The 19,865-nt window shown below is 37.7% G+C and overlaps 1 protein-coding gene across 4 annotated transcripts in view; it reads left to right on the top strand.

Moving 5' to 3' along the window:
- RNF138 (ring finger protein 138) overlaps window positions 1-10,685 on the top strand; it is a 32,297-nt gene extending 21,612 nt beyond the window's left edge. For 2 of the 4 annotated variants that reach the window (XM_006150563.3, XM_006150565.2), the window contains exons 4-7: window positions 3,711-3,767; window positions 4,644-4,755; window positions 7,729-7,836; window positions 10,281-10,685. In XM_006150563.3, coding sequence (XP_006150625.1) covers window positions 3,711-3,767; window positions 4,644-4,755; window positions 7,729-7,836; window positions 10,281-10,349 — 346 coding nt within the window. In that variant the 3' untranslated portion in view covers window positions 10,350-10,685. The remainder of the gene's footprint in view (window positions 1-3,710; window positions 3,768-4,643; window positions 4,756-7,728; window positions 7,837-10,280) is intronic. The other 2 variants (XM_006150564.3, XM_006150566.3) reach the window with 2 other exon arrangements.
- Window positions 10,686-19,865: the final 9,180 nt, after the last annotated feature.

Raw genomic sequence — 19,865 nt, 5'->3', positions numbered from 1 at the left:
AACCTCTCAAAAAAAAAAAAAAAAAAGGTCTCTATTCTCCTTGGCTCTTTGTTCTTCCATATGAATTTTAGGATCAGACTTTTGAATTTTCCAGAAATTCCTGAGGGGATTTTGATCAGAACATTTTGAAGGATTAATTTATTGAAATCATAGATTCATTTGGAGAGCATTAATATTGATGTTTTTTCCATTTAGAAATATGGAAATATGGTCTGTGATACCCCCTCCCCCCAGTAGTGCAGTGTTTAAGTGCTATGCAGAGGAAGGCAGATTCTGCATGGCTGGCTGGATTCAAATCTCAGCCCTGGTGACTTGAAAAACATGCAGGATGCCCAGTATCTTGATGGGGTGGAGATTTGGAGAAAAGAGGATTTTGGGTATGACCAGGCCTCATAAGAGGGTGCTTTCTCTCCTGTTTTCTATGTACCCTCTGCATCAAAAAGAAAGGAAAAAGAAATATGGCCTCTTTTTCTTTTTAAAAACTGCACTAAAAGTTTATTTACAGTCTGTTGCTTGGTTTAGTAGTTAGGGAGCCCAGTCCCCTGCTCCCCCGGCCTTGGCCAAGTATGTGCTTTGAATCTTTGTCTTAGTGGCTTGAAAACACACTAGGCATGTGTCTGTGTGTGTCCAAAATCCCAACAGGATAGAGAAATGGGAAGGCAGATTCTGCATGGCTGGCTGGATTCAAATCTCAGCCCTGGTGACTTGAAAAACATGCAGGATGCCCAGTATCTTGATGGGGTGGAGATTTGGAGAAAAGAGGATTTTGGGTATGACCAGGCCTCATAAGAGGGTGCTTTCTCTCCTGTTTTCTATGTACCCTCTGCATCAAAAAGAAAGGAAAAAGAAATATGGCCTCTTTTTCTTTTTAAAAACTGCACTAAAAGTTTATTTACAGTCTGTTGCTTGGTTTAGTAGTTAGGGAGCCCAGTCCCCTGCTCCCCCGGCCTTGGCCAAGTATGTGCTTTGAATCTTTGTCTTAGTGGCTTGAAAACACACTAGGCATGTGTCTGTGTGTGTCCAAAATCCCAACAGGATAGAGAAATGGAGAAGAGATTGTGGCATGACCACACCCCACCAGAAGTACTTTCTCTCTCTTCCTTTCTCCCTCTCTGTCTCTGGTGAGTACGTGTGTCCTGGCCTATAAACAAAGTAAATTTATTTAGAGCACATATAAATGTATTTTATCTATTCCTAGTAAAACTTGATAGTTTTCGTTGATGTACAAATGTTTTTTCCCCCCCTAGGCTTTTTCCATAGAATGTGTGTTCTTGTTGGACAGAGATAGAGACAGTGAGAGGGAAAGTGAGAAATCACTTCCCATGGGGGCTAGCCATGCTGCTGTCCCTTCTCCTTCATTCTCAGAATTTTAGGCATGCACTCAACATGTGTGCAGCATGAATTTCAAGCCACCAGGTCAGGGACTCAGACTGCAATCAGCCATGTGGGAGTCCAGCAATGTAACCATTGTACCAATTCTTGTCCCACTCCTGTTTTTCTTTAATTGCCAGAGGATTCATGTGCCCACCAGAGAAAGAGAGAAGGAGGAGAAAGCACTTCCCAGTGGGGTGTAGTCACATACTAATTCTTTTTCCTCCATTTCATCAGTATTTGCGGGCACGCATACACCTGTGCCCAGTGTATTTTTCAAGCTGCTAGGTCTGACATATAGTATCTTATTCTAACCTTAACTATTAGGGTATGGGCTGGCTCATTGTCCCTGTTTTTAAAAGTTTTTAAAATTACATTCATGATAGAGAATTCACTTGCACCTACTAAGAAGAAAGTGAGAGAGAAAACCACTCTGACAGGGTCTTATCATGCTTGATCCCCTTCCCCAGCTCTTTAGTATCTTGGGCATGTGTGTACTTGACTGGTGTGTTTTCAGGCCATCCTGATAATCAACCTGTGGTCAGACATGTAGTTTCCAGTACTTTAATTCCTTTTGCTACTGACTGTGCCGCCAAGCTGGGCTGTCTGTTGCTTTTTTTCTTTTTTTTAGAGTAATTTTATTTATCATTATTTTTTAATTTGACCAGAGTCAGACAGAGAAAGAGGGAAAATTAGAAATCAAGCTGTGAAGTACAGGACTTGAACTGCAGTCTGCCAGGTGGGAGTCCAGCGCCTCAACCACCATGCCACCTGCCCGCCCCTGTCTGTTGCTTTTTAATTTGTTACTCTATGTCATACTTGACTTGTTGCATTAAATGGGATTTCTATTCAGTGATAAATCTTATTTGACTGGAAATATACTTAAAATTTTATCATTTTGCTATTAAGTATAGTTATTATATTAACATGGATATTCTTTATTACAATTTTAAATAAGTTAAAAAAATATGACAAAGTCACTCAGAATTTAAGATTTCTCCATTTAATAGTTCTACTCAAATCAGAATCATTTATGGAATTAAATATACAGAGACAAGCAGTTGGTGTAATGGCTGTCGTTGGGCTCCCATGTAGTTGACCGTGGTTTGAGTCCCGGACCTGGTGGCTTAAACTCACATCGGGCACATGTGCATGCGTGCCCAAGATCCCAAGAGGAGAATGGAGGAGAAGGGATTGCCACGTGACCATCCCCCTAGGGAGTGAATTCTCGCTTTCTGTCTCTCTGTCTTTCTGGTGAGCACATGTGCCCTATAGCAAAAACCTCTCCACTAAATAAATAAATAAACAAACAAACATGCATTTGGCATAATTTTCAGGTATTATGGTGTCTAGAGTTTAGGCATTTGTAGTTTTAAAAAGCATTTTTGGTGTGGACCAGCAGATGGTGTAATGGTACGTTGCTGGACTGCTTGACTGTGATTTGAATCCTGCAGCTTAAACTCATGCCAGGCAAGTGTGCATGCATGCCAAAATCCCAAGAGGAGAAAGGAGAGGGGATTGCTGTGTGGACATACCCCCAGGGGGTGACTTCTCTCTCTCTCTCTCTCTGTCTATCTCTCTGGCAAGTGTATGTACCCTATAGCAAAAAATCTCTCTCAAAAAGAATATAATTACATATTTTAAAATATTTAGTATGATATAGAACATGTGTAGGCTTGAGAGAGAGAGACAAAGGCATTCTTGACAGGGACTCATCATTCTGTGATTTCCTCTCCTCACCCTCTAGTTCCTCAAGATCCTGGGCCTATATGCATATACCTGGCACGTTTTCAGGCTGACTTGGGAATCCAAACCTGTGGCCAGCTCTATGGCTTCCAGTTAGGGCATTTGACTACTGCACCACAGCGGCTTGGGTCTGTTAAATTGTTTTTAAAGGGCACGTTCAGAGTGTCTTTTCCTTGTGGAGGGGGTAAAATTGAAACATAATGAAAGTTCACATATTTTCTTAAACCTACTCCACTTGGAGGCTACATTAAACCATATCCTAGTTATAAGAAAGTCTACAGATTCTTCACTGTACCCCACAGTGTTTAAAAACTTCATTTTAGGTAGAGGAAAAGAATTTAAGGTAATTTTGAAATATTCTATATTTGCTCTATGCTTTCATAGCTGTATAAGTTAATTTTAATGGACATGAATAAAAAACTAATAAGCAGTCTTATTTGAAAACTAGCATCATGATTATTTCATAGTTTAGAACTATTCAAAGTTTTGACTTTTAAAACAAATTCAAACTAGTCTTTATTAACAATTCAAGTTAATATGCCTTTAATGTGGTTTATTACTTGGGGTATTAACTTTTCTCTCCTGTGCTTAAGTAATAGGAGTGAAACATCCACATCTGATAACACAGAAACTTACCCAGAGAATACAAGGTAAATATTTGAAAAATTGTGCTACTCTAGTAAATATTACTTATTACTTTATCAAATAATAATAGATTTTTAAATGTAAAGAATTATTTTATCTTCTTTATTATTATTTTTTAATTTGACCAGAGAGAGACAGAGAGAGGGAAAGTGAGAAAGCAGGCCGCAAGATCTGGAATGTGAACTGCAGTAGGCCATGTGGGAGGCCAGCACCTTAACCACCATGCCACCTGCCAGCCCCAGTTGTTGCTTTTAAGAATCAGAATTTAGCTATTTTCTTTCACTGTGGTCAGGTTTCTTCCATATCAAGCAGCTAGAATTGTCAGTGTTGAATTGTCCCTTGCTAAAATTCAGACACGAGTCTCAGGATATTTGAACTATATCTCCTTAAATGGTGCTTTTGTTTTTTACTTTTCCTATTAATTTTGCTTGTTAGATTCCTAGGGCCTGGGATAGATTAAAGATAGGCTTAGAAATCTTTAAAGTTTTGAATCCCTAGCTATGGGGTTTCCAAATTATGCTCCTCAGTATGTGTAAAACTTTTAAGGGACACATGATGACAGCTGTTCACAATCACAAAAACAAGGGTAATTAGGTTTGGACTTTATTAAATAAATGGAACATCTAGGTTTTTGTTTTTGTTTTGGCCTAGAGGCACCATGAAAATAACTGAGACACTAAGAGTACTGTAAACTGAGATTGTTTTGGAATGTCTGTTCTAGATCATTTGTTGAAAATATTTTCAAAATGAGAGAATATGAATAATCTAGTAATTATAACCTTTTAAAAAAGAAACTTGTAACAACTGATTAAAAAAATAGAGTATCATTTTTATGTTACAATTGTTGGATTAAGTATGCTTCATTTAAAATTGTTTTATAGTTCTTCTGGGCATCCCACCTTTAAGTGTCCCTTGTGTCAAGAATCAAATTTTACCAGACAGCGTTTACTGGATCACTGTAATAGTAATCACCTGTTTCAGATAGTTCCTGTGGTAAGTACATATGTTTAAGGCAGTCTTCTGCTTAGATCAGAAAATGCCGTACCATTTATTTCACTTCATGTCCACAGAAAGGGAAGATAGTTGATATAAATTTGGATGGGGGAACAGGCAGTGGCTCAGCAGTAACACAACTATACCCACATGGGAAAAGTTCTGGGTTCAAGTCCTGGGACTTTCCTGACCACAGAGGATCTGTGTATTTGCCTATGGTATGGACTAGGTGAGACTGGTGGTGGATCACAGTGTGAAGACACTATTGGTGATGGCTGTCTCTCTTGCTCTCTTTCAGAAAGAAAGTTTAAAGCAAAAAATCTAAATTGGATAGGGCGATATCAGTAAGATAGTTTTTTTTGTAAACAAATGATTAATGACCTCGAGGCAAAATGAGATGCTTAAATTTCCAGTAACTCATATAAAAAGGAAGGTGTGGGACCAGCAGATAGTATAATGGTTGCATTGCTAGACTCCCACACAGTCAACTGTACATAGTTTGAGTCCCAGACCTTGTGGCTTAAAAGTCATGCCAGGCAAGTATGTTTGCATGTCCAAGATCCCAAGAGGAGAATGGAGCAAAAGGGATTACAGCATGGCCATTCCCCCGGGAAAATGTAGTTTTTCACTTTCTATCTCTGTCTCTCTGGTGAGTGCATGCACTCTATAGTAAAAATCTGTCTTTAAGTAAAAAGGGAGGTGTTACTGTATAGTAATGTAGGGTAACAATCTGTATAGAGTGAAAGATGAACCAGGAGCTCATTACTGAGGAGCACCTAACTGTGTTGGAATCTCAGTTCTTTGATTTGTGTGATGCAGACAACTGGATCTGTTAAGGAGGATCTATTGCAAATAAAAGTACCAATAAGTTACAATGAAGTCAATAGGTGTTTTTAATTGTAGATAGTATGTGAATACATTAAGGGTAGAAGAAATAGGAAGACAGTGAGGCAGAGAGGGAGGGAGGAAAATAGCCATGTTTGATGCTTATGTATCTTTATGCCATTTTGAGGGTGTATATAAGAAAGTGGTAAGAACTTTTTCATGAACAAGGGAACAAGAACAGAGTGCAAGAGTTCCAACATTGTGCTAATGGTCCAAGAAGTCCTTATTTTGAACATGAGCTACACAGATAAGCTATCGATATTTCAATTGGAGAACAGGAGAGACTGAGCTGATGGAGATGCTTCTCTTTTGCGAATGTTTTGATTTTGACTTCAGAAATAGGAATAGAAAGGAAATGTTACAGTAACAATTATAGAGGGCCAGTCCTGTAGCACAGTGGTTAAGTGCTGTGTGTTAGGAACTGAATCCCACATGGCTGACCATGGCTATTCTCAGCCCTGGCATGTTGGAGAATATCCTGGATACATGTGTGTGCATGCCCAGAATCCTGATGAGATGGAGATAGGGCAAAAGAATAATTATGATGTGACCACATCTCATTTGTTTCAGCATAATATTCAACATGAGGGAGTTTTGAAAAGTCCATAAAGAAATAGAATTAAAGAACAAATTTATTCTGATACAAAAACATTTTTAGAATCTAGTTTCTTCATAATAAACACTTTCCATGAACTTTCAGTTTCTGCTATTGGGTGTGTATGTTTACCAGGGAGAGAGAAAGTGAGATATCACTCCCCACCCCACCCAGGGAGGGATTGGCCACACTGCAATCTCTTCTCTGGTTTTCTTTTGGGATTTTGAGCATTGCTGTGATTTTTTGCTCCTGGTGTGATTTTTCAAGCAGACAGGTCTGGGACTCAAAGCACATAGCTAGCCATGCGGGATCTAGCCTTCTTAACCTCCACACCACCTGCTGGCCCTCATGAACTTTTTGAAGACCCAGTGTTTATGTGACTTAGAATCTATTTACCAAAGTTCTTTTATCGTTTCATTTCAGTAGTCATTCATTTACTTCATTTTTTCAAAAAAGGAATGATTTTATTTATTATTATTTATTTTTTTATTTGACCAGAGAGATAGTGGGAGGGAAAGTGAGAAAGCAAGCCGTCACGTCCAGGACTTGAATTGCAGCTGGCCATGTGGGAGTCCAGTACTTTAATTACCATGCCACTTTTCAGCCCCTCTCATCCATTTACTTTTTAGGATGTACTTAGTTTAAAACTTATCCCCCTTAGGGTCTGATTCCTCACTTTCTTATTCTGTCTCTGGCGAGCGCACACACCCTATAGCAAAAATCTCTCATAGGAAAAAAACTTAAGGATATGTATACAGTTTAAAATGTTACAGTGGCTTAATTTTCTTTCTTTCTTTTTTTTTAAACAAGAGGTTTTTGCCTTAGGGTACGTGTGCTTGCTGGAGAGAAACAGAGACCTTGAGAGGGAAAGTGAGAAATCATTCCCTCCACCCCTGCCAAGCCCCAGGGGAATGGTCACCCTGTAATCCCTTCTCTGTTCTTCTCTTGGGATCTTGGGTGTGAGTTTTGAGCCAGTGGGTCTGGAACATGAACCACAGTTGGCCTTGTGAGAGTCCAGTGACATAACTTCTATGCCATCTGCCAGCCCCCCACTTCATTTTCATTTTACTAATAAAAGAAATGAAGCTAATAATTATATCACAGTTATTATGTAGGTAAAATGAGATTATATACTGGGTACATTACCAGTCAATTAATGATAAAGCTATCTCTGCAGCTGGTATTATTAAAAATTGGATGTGGTGTTTCCATTGAAATAGTTGTGTAACTAGACGTTTAAGTAATAAAATGTCTAACATCTTTCATGTTTTGTTAGTGTCATTTATCTCTTAGGTAACTTGGTTCCGTAACTAGCTCCATGACCTAGTTATGGAACTTGACCTTTAGAAATGCTTTTTATATAGATGGTTTCAGTACCTTTAGAAATGCTTTTTATATAGATGGTTTCAGTAACCTAAGCCTATGTCATTTTAACATTTTCAATAATTTGATTATTTTAATGATTTTTATTTAAAACTATCTGTTTCTTATAGACATGTCCTATTTGTGTGTCTCTTCCTTGGGGAGATCCTAGCCAGATTACTAGAAATTTTGTTAGTCATCTAAATCAAAGACATCAGTTTGATTATGGAGAATTTGTGGTAAGTGAATTCTTCAAGATTAAGAAAGTACTATTTAAATATTCAAGTTAAATTTTCTATCTAGACTTGAGTTTTGAGGCAAATTGTATCATGGATGGCTATAGAGCAAGTTCTTTTGTTTTTAATACTAACATTGGGGAACTTCTGTTTGTAGAAGTGGTAAAAGTTTACTTTTTACTTTTTATACTAGAGAATTAATAAGAGTAAGAGCAAACCCCCAGGTAAACAAAATGATGACATATATGAAAACTATCTAGATTTAAGGAAAAAGTGTACTTACTGGAGAAGTAAAATTGGTATAGCATATGAAGGAGGATGTATTTTCTCATGTACTGTGAGTTGCTTGTTGAACCCACTGTAATAGATTTTCTCATATCTAATATGTGAGACACATTCTTCATAAAAATGGGAGAGCTTAATTATCAGGCATTATCAGGTTAACTACTTAACAGGGTGAGAGAAGTTATATAATGTAAAAATGGACCCCTCAAGCAAAATGTTAGGCTAGTTTCTACTTCTTAAATGTGTTCTGATAATTTTTTAAAAATTAGCTGATAACTTGTTTTATGTTATGAAATTATGTTTTATTCAACTACAGTTTAATTGAAACCCTGTTTATTCAAGATTAATCCTGACAAAGACTGGTATTTGTTTTCTAGTTTCAGTATATATGGGTATGTGGAATTCTCACAATTATGTAAACAAAAATATTTTTTCTCTTCCCTTCACTACTGACATTATATCATTCTTGATGAATGTTTTGAAATTTTGTGGAATTTGCATTTTTTTAGCCTGCTGTTTTCAAAGAAACTATTCAAATGCATTTAAATTTCAGGTATATTCTGTTGCCTTAGCAACTTCATGAAGTAATTTAGGCTGTTTTTAAATTATTATTTAAGAAAGGTTATCATGAGTCCAGCTGGTCCTGTAATCTAGTTGTTGAGGGAGCTGGATCTCACATAGATGACTGTAGTTCAGATCCCAGTCTTGGCAGCTTGAAAACATGCTGGGCAGGCATGGGTGCATGCCCCACATCTTGACAGGATAGAGAAATGGAGGAAGAGGGATTGTGGCATGGTTAACAGTGTATTATGGGGTGCTTTCTCCCTCTCTGTATTTTCAGTCTCTCATTTAGGCAAGATTATGCAGCCCTATGACAATTAAAAAAAGAAAGGTTAGTGTCTGGAGAACTGTATTTGGAAAAACAAAACTACATTTGTGAACCACTTTTGATGTATTTTTTTACTTTACCATAGGAAAATAAATAATTACTTGAGATTGTCAGGGATCTTTGATATGTTTTAAGCAAACCACAGAATATAAAATTGAGAAAATAGAATTTTAAAAGTTAATAAGTGCTTTATAACTATGATTGGCTAAAAAAAATTATTTTTAAAGTTTGGTATAGGGTGAGTATGCTTGCTAGAGAAAGAAAGTGAGACGTCACCCCCAAGGGAGGATGACCAAGCCACAATCCCCTCTCCGCCATTCTCCTCTTGGGGTTTTAGACATGCATGTACATGTGGTCAGCATGATTTTCTTTCCTTTTTTAATTTAAGGTTTTTTTTAGTGGGGCGGGGGGCTCAGGGAGTGGTGGTTGAGGCTCTGGAATCCCACATGGCCAACCTCGGTTCTGGTAGACCTTGGCTAGTGCTTTCTTGCTTTTCTTCTCTCTCTCTCTCTCTCTCTCTCCCTCCTTTCCTCCCTCCCTCTGTCTCTCTTCCTCTCCGTTTCTTTCTCTCTCTGATCAAATTGAAAAAAAATAAATAAATAAAATAATTCTTTTCTTAAAAGAATTATTATTTTTTTTTTTCTTGGAGAGGTTTTTGCTATAGGGCACGTGCGCTTTCCAGACAGACACAGAGAGACAGAAAGCGAGAAATAACCCCCCAGGGGGGATAGCCACACCGCAATCCCTTCTCCTCCATTCTCCTCTCAGGATCTTGGGCACGCACGCACATGCGCCGGCGTGAGTTTAAGCCACCGGGTCCAGGACTCGAACCGCGGTCGACTACGTGGGAGTCCAGCGACATAGCCATTACGCTAACTGCTGGTCCCAAGAAAAGAATTATTTTTTTAAAAAAATTTATTTATTATTATTATTTCTCAGAGGTGGGGGTGAGGATTGAGAAAGCAGCCAGGTCCCGGATTTTAACTGTGGTCGGCCAAGGAAGTCCAGCGCCTTAAGCACCACGACACCTGTCGCTGCCTCGCCAAGTGTGATTCGTATCTGGGACTTGAATATGAAGCCAGCCATGTGGGATCCAACTGCCTTAACCACCATTCCACTTGCTGACTCTACATTTTATATTTTAAAGGATTCTATATGTTGTACATAAACTGCCCTGAGTATGTATAATGTCAAGGTACAGTAGCATATTGGGCAAAGTATTGAGTAGTCTAGTATATTTTTCCTATTGACCTGTTAATGTTATTGTTTTCAGAATCTTCAGCTAGATGAGGAAACTCAGTACCAAACTGCTGTTGAAGAGTCTTTTCAAGTAAACATCTGAAAGCTGTAGACATCTCTGCATCTTTGTACCTGCAAGTGCCATCTTTAAGGGGAAAACTACATGAGGTCACCGTTTCAGTAACTTGATGTGTATATTAATAAAAGTAATTCAGTCTATTGTTTGAGTTTTTTAATTGAAAAATAAAGATGAGCCATCTGAAAACTTCATTCTCTTGATAAGTTAAAAAAATGAAAGTTGACATTAACTTTAAAAGCATAAGAAGGATTATATTTCACTAATGGTGAAAGAGAATATTATCTTTTTTTTTTACTATTACAGATTCTTGAATTTTTCATTATTATGTGGCTTCGAAATTTGGTACACTTCCTCCCATTTACTTTTTCATATGCAGGTAACACACAGTAGTAAATTCAGAACATGATTGCTATAAATCTAACCAATCTGAGCCAGTTATCAGAGTTGCAGAATGAAAACTTGAAGTGCTAAATGGAACAATCCAAAGGAAATTTTTGAAAATACAGATTCTAGCTCAAGAATTCCAAGTATCAGAAAATTGTATTTATATAACATTTAGTATTTTTGAAGACTAGCGAGATTTCTTTAATAATTTTAATTCCTTAAAAAGTTGAAGCTTATTATAAGATATTTTCTTTTTATTATTAGAAGGAAATATCAAGAGAAAAATTTATTTCTTTGGTGGGAAGTTGATAATTTCAATCTTATTTGTTTGACTAATCTGTAAGCCTGAAAAATGCTAGACTGGATAACAGTTCTTTGGTCTCAGAATTTTCAATAGCCAATATTTCTGATTAGTTGAAACTTTTATTAGAAACTTTCAGTTGGTGATATTATATTGTACAGATAAATTTAAATGAGAGGTTTGGCTTCATTTAAGTATAGAAGTTCAAAGGTAAAGATGGGTTCGTATCATACACTTTTGTGTGTATGTACATACATATGTATGCATGCAGTTTGTCAGTTTACATACAGATTTTCTATTAAGGATTTTGAAATTGGACCAGCAATAGGGGACTGAAGTGTTTATCTTAATTAAAGTTTTGTATATCACCTAATTTTTAAAAAGTGACGTCCAAATGCTAAATTGTCTAGTTGGCTGCTATTACACCTTAAAAATGGAGTTTACACAAGTACACAATTACCTGTTTATATGGTGCTCATTGTTATTCTCAAAGATAATGGGTGACTGTGATGTAGTGAGACAACTCTACCAGCCACTGTGTTTCACTACTTTTCAGTCAGAACTGGGTTTGTTCTTAGAATTCATTACTGAAAATCATAACATATTTTATAGAAGCCCAAATCACAGAATAAAGAATGAAAAGTGGATTAGTTGACATTCCAAACTAATATACATTGTTTGTGCTTTCTTTAAAATAAATAACTAAAAGAACATAAAGAAAATCTCAGTAGTAGTTTGCTGCTAATATATACTTATATTGAATAAAAAGCTATATTTTGGTTTTGTTAAAACCCTTGTTGACTTTTCTACCATGAACTTTTTTTTAACTTGATTTAATAAAAATGTTAATTTTGGAAGTAGAGTTTTGTAAAAACCTTTTCCAGTCAAGCAGTGATAACTTTATTTATAAATAGTAATAACAATCACAAAAAAAGCCATACATCTTAATGAGCATTTGCCTTTGTTCTGTTATTCTGAAGAGTAATGTTTACTATGTTCTTGAACATTTTCTTAACAGTTATATGACTGTAATCTTAAGGGTAGCTGTATAATGAACTCTTAATTAAGAGACTTTTAACCATAATTTTTTCTAGTTTAAAGCAATAACTTCAGTAGTTTCAAAGTTTAATACATCTCTATGTCAAATTAAACTGTTCTGGGATTTGAGAACTTCTTTAAAGGATTGTAGTAGAGATCATCTAGATGAAATTGTGTTTTGAAGTTTTTCGGATAAGTTAAATATCATTAATAGTTTTGTGTGTCTTATATATATATATATAAACTTTTTCATAAGGAAAATATTGACTTTATTTACTTTCATCTTGAAACTCTTCAGTATGGAAACAATTGTTTAAAATTGTCCCTCTTGTCACTGTAATGGATATAGCATAGATTTTACAAATTAAATTCTTGAAAATTAAATTAATGGAAAAAAGTACTTATTTTTAATACTGCTTATTTGCTGAGTCAGGATAAAGGAGGGAAATTGTATTGATACTCCATACTTAAATTTCACACTACCACTTGGAAAGCTGTTTCTGTCAACAAATTACAGTTTATGTTGTTAAATAAAGAGTCTTATTTAAGATGTATTGCTTTATTTTTCAATTAAAATTGGTTTTCTCCTACTTCTGTGTCTAATTAAAATTTTGTCTAGAGGCAAACACGGTTATATTTAATTCTCATAACTCACCTGAAAGATCTGTAGGAGATATATATAACCTGTTATTTTGCACTTAAAATAACCCATTATTTTGCACTTAAAAAAGTGGGTAGGAGACCACTACCACATGCTGAAGCTATGTGTTCTAGTTAATTTTAAAATCCTATTTTATCTATTTCAAATGTTAATCGTCATATAGCTATTTTATGAGGTGTCCATGCTACGAGATTTTGAAGCCCTGTTAGCAGCCAGGCAGTAAACTAGTTAACTGGTTAATAAAAATTTTTCTTTGGAGAAATCACCCTGTTACAATATTGGGGCTATTAGGGCTGGCAGATGGCGTGGTGGTTCAGGATGCTGGACTCCCACATGGACAACCATGGTTCAAGTCTTGGACCTGGCAGCTTCTTCCTCACTTTCCCTCCCTCTCTCGCTCTGTTCTTTCTGGTCAAATTAAAATAAATAAACTTAAATAAAATGATTATTTTTTAAAAAAAGATATTGGGATTATTAAGAATGTGTTGCCAAATTCAGTGTCATATACCTATTAGGCTGTTTGGTAAATGTTAATTATCTTCAGTGAATCAAAACTATAGAAACCCCTTGTGGAACGGGTAGCATTTTAGTGGATATAGAAAAGGTGTGACCCAGAGAACAAATACATGTAGCATAAAACTCAGAAACAAGTAAAGCACTCATTCCATGATACCACTTAGTGTAATATATATATATTATATATATATATATTCAGTTTTGCTATAGCATGAGTGCTCTCACCAGAGACATACAGAAAGTGAGAAATCACCCCCAAAAGGGGATGGCTATGTGCTGCAATCCTCAATTCGCTCAGGATTTTGGGCATGCATGCATGTGCTCTTGGTGTGATTTTTTTTTTTTTTTTTTTTAGGTGGTTGTTATAGGGCACATGGCAGTCAACAGAGTAGAAAGCGAGAAATCACCCCTCAGGGGGGATGGCCATTCCGCAATCCCTTCTCCATTCTCCTCGGGATCTTGGGCACATGCACACATGTGCCTGGTCTGAGTTTAAGGCACTGGGTCCAGGACTCGAACTGTGGTCGGCTACATGGGAGTTGAGTGACAGCCATTACGCTAACTGCTGGTGCCCTCTTGCTGTGATTTTTGAAGCCACCAGATCCAGGACTTGAATGACACAGTTGGCCATGTGGGATCCAGCTGCCTTAACCCCCATACCACTTGCTGCACTGAGATAAACTTCAAGTTCTATGGCACAGTTTTGAAAAAATGAGGAACAGAGATACTTTTTTTTGGCAGGGGTGGGGAGATTTTTGTTATAGGGCGTGTACTCGCCAGAAAGACAGTGAGAGGGAAAGTGAGAAATTGCCCCTGGGAGTGTTATCACATTGTAGTCCCCTCTCCTCCCTAAGCCCCTCAGGATTTGCGGGCACATGCACATGCTCTTGGTGTGAGTTTCAAGCTGCTGGGTCCAACCATGGTTGGCCATTGGGAGTCTAGTGCTTTAACCACTATGCCACTTGTTGGCCCTGGAACAGAGATAAATTAAGATAAAACAGGATACAGGAACCTCAGGAAGAGGGGGTGTTAGAGCTTTCCCTCCTATCACCCCAACAGTGATCAATCCTGGGACTGAGAGACTCACCATACTCTGCTTTGCCCCTGAAACGAGAACTATAAATGGGTGTGTTCTATTGTGTATTTGACTGACAAACTTGCGTTAAACTCTGATTTTTCTATGTAATAGGAATTTCTGTGTAACAGTGAAATAGTGAAAAACAACTATTACAGAATCTAAGATGAACAGGGCAAGGGAGTGATATGGAAGACATTGATAATCAACCAGTGTAGGACAGAAAGCAAGGGATGTAAGGGAGGAAATTCAATATTCGATCGTTGGAGAAGTCATGACATTTTTGCATAGAAAAACTAAAACACGACATGACTTCAGACGATCCTGTATCTCTAAATGGGCAGTGATGGTGCATGATACTGAAAGTGCACAAAGTAAACAATATCCTGTGTACTCATTAAAAAAAGAATTCAACTCCTTGGGGTCCCCTTGTTCCTGCTTTCCATTACAACTCACTACTATCACTGTGTAAGTTCTAAAACCACAGATGGTTTTGTCTGCACTTGTACTTCATATAAATGGAAGCACATGGTTAAGTATTCTGTATCTGGCTACATTTGCAGAAAATTGTCATGTTATTTTTCTGTTTTTTTTTTTTTCTTCCCTGTAGTTTACAATTACTCATCATAACTTGTCCAGAGTAGAAAATTCTAGTTTTCTTAAGTTATATTTTAATATTGCAAGTGGTTCTTTTGGCTATATTGACACCAAATGGAGGTAAAAAGTGAAAACTGGGTTTGTCCCCCATAACTTTAGAGAGTCTAACCACATGGCTTCCTCTGCTTTTACTTGACTTTTCCATAAGCTCTGTGATGTATTTTTTGCAAGGCATTTGTAGGTATGGGATTTTACTAAGTTGGTATGGACTTTTCTGGAAATAGAGTCTAAAGCTACCAGTAAAAACAGGATTGCCACAGAATACAGAAGATGGGGTAGATATGTCCTGCTATAAAACTGCAAGCATTTCAGATAACCAAGCCTAGTTTCTTTCTATTTATTTTTTTTTTGGAGAGGTTTTCGCTATAGGGCACATGTGCTCGCCAGACAGACAGAGGCATAGAGACAGAAAGCGAGAAATCACCCCACAGGGGGGATGGTCACGCTGCAATCGCTTCTCCATTCTCTTCGGATCTTGGGCGCGCAGGCGCACGCATCCAGCGTGAGTTTTAAGCCACCAGGTCCGGGACGCAAACCGCAGTCAACTACGTGGGAGTCCAGCGACATAGCCATTATGCTAACTGCTGGTTCCCCACCAAGCCTAGTTTCTTGGGCCTAGACAGCTAGATTTTAATGATTCTGTAGGTTGATTCGTGGTATTGGACAAATTTTTAAGCCTTTTGCCTCTGCTTTGTGAAGTTGAATGAGTTAATAAAGTACTTGTTTATAACAACCTACTATCATTATTACTCCTATGTATCCAGTACATGTCTAATGATTGTATTTATATCTAGCAGAGTACTACTTTGGTCTATAAAATTCTGCTAGAATGAGAAAGAAACTTATTTTGCAAAAGTAGCAGGCCACTTGAGGCCAACAGGTGGCATAGTGGTTAAGATGCTGGACTCTCAACATGGCTGAATGCAGTTTGAGTCCCAGATCTGGTGACTTGAAAATCATGTTGGACATTTGTGTATCCATGCCCAAAATCCCAGGAGGAGAACGGAGAAGGGATTTCTGCATGGCTGTCCTCCCTGGGGGGTGGTTTATCACTTTCCTTCTCACTACTTTTTCCACTCTGTTTCTCACCTGCAGGCTCATGCTCCTTATGACAAAAACCTAAAAAAAAAAAAAAAAAGTAGGGAGAAGGAAAGTGATAACCCCCCCCCCAGGGAGGACAGCCATGCAGAAATCCCTTCTCCGTTCTCCTCCTGGGATTTTGGGCATGGATACACAAATGTCCAACATGATTTTCACGTCACCAGATCTGGGACTCAAACTGCAGTCGATTACATGGGAGTCCAGCAACATAGCCATTACGCTAACTACTGGTTCCCCTTCTCACTACTTTTTCCACTCTGTTTCTCACCTGCAGGCTCATGCTCCTTATGACAAAAACCTAAAAAAAAAAAAAAAAAAAAGATCATTTTACAAGGTAGAATGATTAAGTTATTGATCCCATTAGAAGTGGATGTAAGGTACTTTCTGTGATCTTGAAAGTTTTGAGTGTTGAGAATAGTACTTTATACCGTTTCTCTTTTTTTGAGATAAAATTGATAAGCTACACAAAAACTGTTTCGTTTTTGTTTTTCAGCTCTAGGACAGGTTGAAGAGAGAGGGAAAGTGAGAAGTACCTTCCAGAGGGATGGTCATTCCGAAATCTATTTTCTTTTGGGATTTTGGGCACATACAAATATATACCTGGTGTGATTTTCAAGCTGCCAGGTCCAGAACTTGAACTGCTATTGGCCATTTGGGAATCCAGCGCCTCAACCAGCACACCACTGTCTGCTGGCCTGGAAGAAAGAATTTTTTTAATGTTTGTGAATTAGTTTTAGCTTCACTTAAGACTCACAGTTCATAAACATCTGGGTCTCAGGGCCCTTTTACACTTGCAAGTCCCTGAGAACTCCAAAGAGATTAAATTTTTGCTTATGTTTACCATTTGAAACTGAGAAAATATAATTTTTTAGCTCATCTAAAATTTATTTACATAACCTTTTTAATGGAAATTTGCTGGCAAATGCTTTGTACATCTCTTATATTCTGACTTAATGGAAGACAGCTGGATTCTTTTTATTTTTTTAATGAAGGTTTTTGCCTTAGGGCTCCTGAGCTTTCTGGAGAGAGGGAGACAGTGAAAGGCAAAGGAAAAATCGCCTCTGGGGGGGGGGATGGCTGCAATCCCTTCTCCTCCATTTTCCCAGGATCTTGGGTGCACATGCACACACACACACCCACACGTGTGTGCCCACGCGCACTGGGTGTCGGTTCCATGCCACCAGATCCAGGACTCGAACTTCAGTCGGCCATGTGCAAATCCAGCAATGTAACCACTATGCCATCTGCTGGCTCCAACAGCTGGATTCTTATGTCTGTATTTGCATTCAGTCTACTTTGGTAGATTATTTTGGTTGAAGCATATTAAGATAATCTAGACTCACATAGGTAATTGGGAAAGGGAGGAGAGTTTTTGTTTTATGCCAAAAGTCATGTACCCTGCCAGAGAGAGAGAGAGCACCCTCAATGGGCACAGTCATGCTGCAGTGCCTCCTCCATTTCCCCTTCCATTTAGGACTCTGGGCCTATGGGCACATGCACTTGGCTTGCTCTTCAAACTGCTGAGGGCTGGACCATAGTTGGCCATGTGGGATCTGGCTTCCACTGCACAGCTCTTGACCACTGTACTTTGAGTCTGATATCAGTAAGTTTTTAAAAATTGGGACACTGAGAATCTCACAGCTTATCCAACGTTATGATTTTGCTTAAACCCTCACATTTTATTATAAATTTCAGTGGCTACTTTTAAAAAAAATTTGTGCTAATGAGAGCATGCTCTACCCTCTACCACAATCCTTTCTCCTTCCTTTCTCCATCCCTGTTGCAATTTGGGGCATGGGTGAGTGCATACTCACCCAGAGTGCTTTTATTTATTTATTTATTTTAGAAAGTTTTGCTATAAAGTGCGTACACTCACCAGAGCATATCCCCTGGGGGAATGGCCTCACCACAATCCCTTTTCCTTTCGGAATTTTGGGCACACATGCACACACGCCTGGTGTGAGTTTTAAGCCGCCAGGTTCTGGACTCAAAACCATGGGTTGACTACATGGGAGTCCATCTGCTGGTCCCCTGGAGTGTTTTTCAAGCTGCCAGGACTGAGATTTGAAGTGTGGTCAGCCACGTGGGATCCAGCTCTTTTAACACTATGCCATGAGGCTGCCAAAGGATCAAATTTTGATAAAATTAAAAGTTTCTCTGTTTAATCAAGTGCATTCTTGAAAAGATTTCTTTACCCCTGGCTGTATGGTGGTGGAAGATGCTGCCTAGTAGATTTCCTGCCACTGCCTTGATGTGTGTTGATGCACGAGCAGTGTGAATGTCAACATAGTGAATAAAGCAAGCGAGTGTCTTAATATTTAAGAAGATATTTTTACCCTCAGACCCTTGAAGATATTCAGAGTCTTCCCTGAGTCCAAGGACCTCACCTAGAGAATGTAGACCATATTTTATAAGCTAAAATTGTCTTAGCACATTCTTTTATTTTCTTAGTAGTGTTTGTTTGTTTTAATTATCATCATAATCTTGTTTATATTACATTGAATTGCATATAACTTTACAGTATATTACATTGCTTTTTCAAAAGGGAATGCCATGCATGTCAGTCAATACAGAGACATTAATCTCCCCACTTTATCATTCAATATCTTTTTATTGTTTTTTTTCTGATCATTATTATTATTATTACAATTATTTTTTTGGAGAGATTTTCACTATAGGGCACATACGCTCGCCAGACATTTTTATCATCATAATCTTCTTTATATTACATTGGATTACATATAACTTTACATTGTATTACATTGTTTTTTCAAAAGGGAATGCCATGCATGTCAGTCAGTACAGAGACATTAATCTCCCCACTTCAACATTCCATATCTTTTCTGTTTTCCCCAATCATTATTTTTATTATTCTAATTATTTTTATAAAACAGTCAATTGCTATTTCTCGTTTTGCTTGTAAAAATACTTTGCCCATCATGAAATACTTCTCAGACCAATCCAGTTGAGAATACTATACATGTCATCATCAACAGTTAATAAGCCATATCTATGTCCCACTAATGTCATGCCTCTCTATTTGTTCTCTAGCTATCTTTCTCTATCCTTTTCTCTTCACCCCCCCATTCCACACTGTCTTATTCTCCTTAAGTATTTTCACTGCTTTTATGTTCTCCAATATTTTGCTCTCCACCATAGAGTGTGGATAGTTGGTATATATTATGTGGATACATACAATACCTTTCTTTCTTTCTTTCATAGCCTGGCTTACTTCACTCAGCAATAGATCCTCCATATCTGACCATTTTCTATCAAATTCCAGGGTCTTGTTATTTTTTATGGCTGAGTAGTATTCCATAGAGTATATATACCACACTTTTCCAATCCATTCATCAGTTTGTGGACATTTAGGTTGGTTCCATGTCTTGGCAATTGTGAATAATGCTGCAATAAACATGGATGTGCAAGCACTTTTCTGACTGAGCGTTCTCCTGTCTTTTGGGTAAATACCCAGAAGTGGGATTGCTGGATCAAATGGTAGTTCTATTTGTAGATCTTTGAGGAACCTCCATATTGTTCTCCACAGTGGTTGAACTAGTTTACATTCCCACCAGCAGTGTAGGAGGGTTCCCTTTTCACCACATCCCCGCCAACACTTATCACTTTTTATATTCTTAATCTTTGCCATTCTGACAGGTGTTCGGTGGTATCTCATTGTGGTTTGTATCTGCATCTCCCTTATGATGAGGGATGTTGAGCATTTCCTCATATGCTTTTTGTCTGTTCATATGTCTTCCTTAGAGAAATTTTTGTTCCGCTCATTTTCCCATTGCATAAGGCACTTGA

This window comes from Tupaia chinensis, unplaced genomic scaffold, assembly GCF_000334495.1.
Source record: "Tupaia chinensis unplaced genomic scaffold, TupChi_1.0 Scaffold000290_1, whole genome shotgun sequence".
NCBI lineage: Eukaryota > Metazoa > Chordata > Mammalia > Scandentia > Tupaiidae > Tupaia > Tupaia belangeri.
Note: the sequence above shows the minus strand (reverse complement) of the source record. Positions and strands in the feature narration are given on the sequence as shown.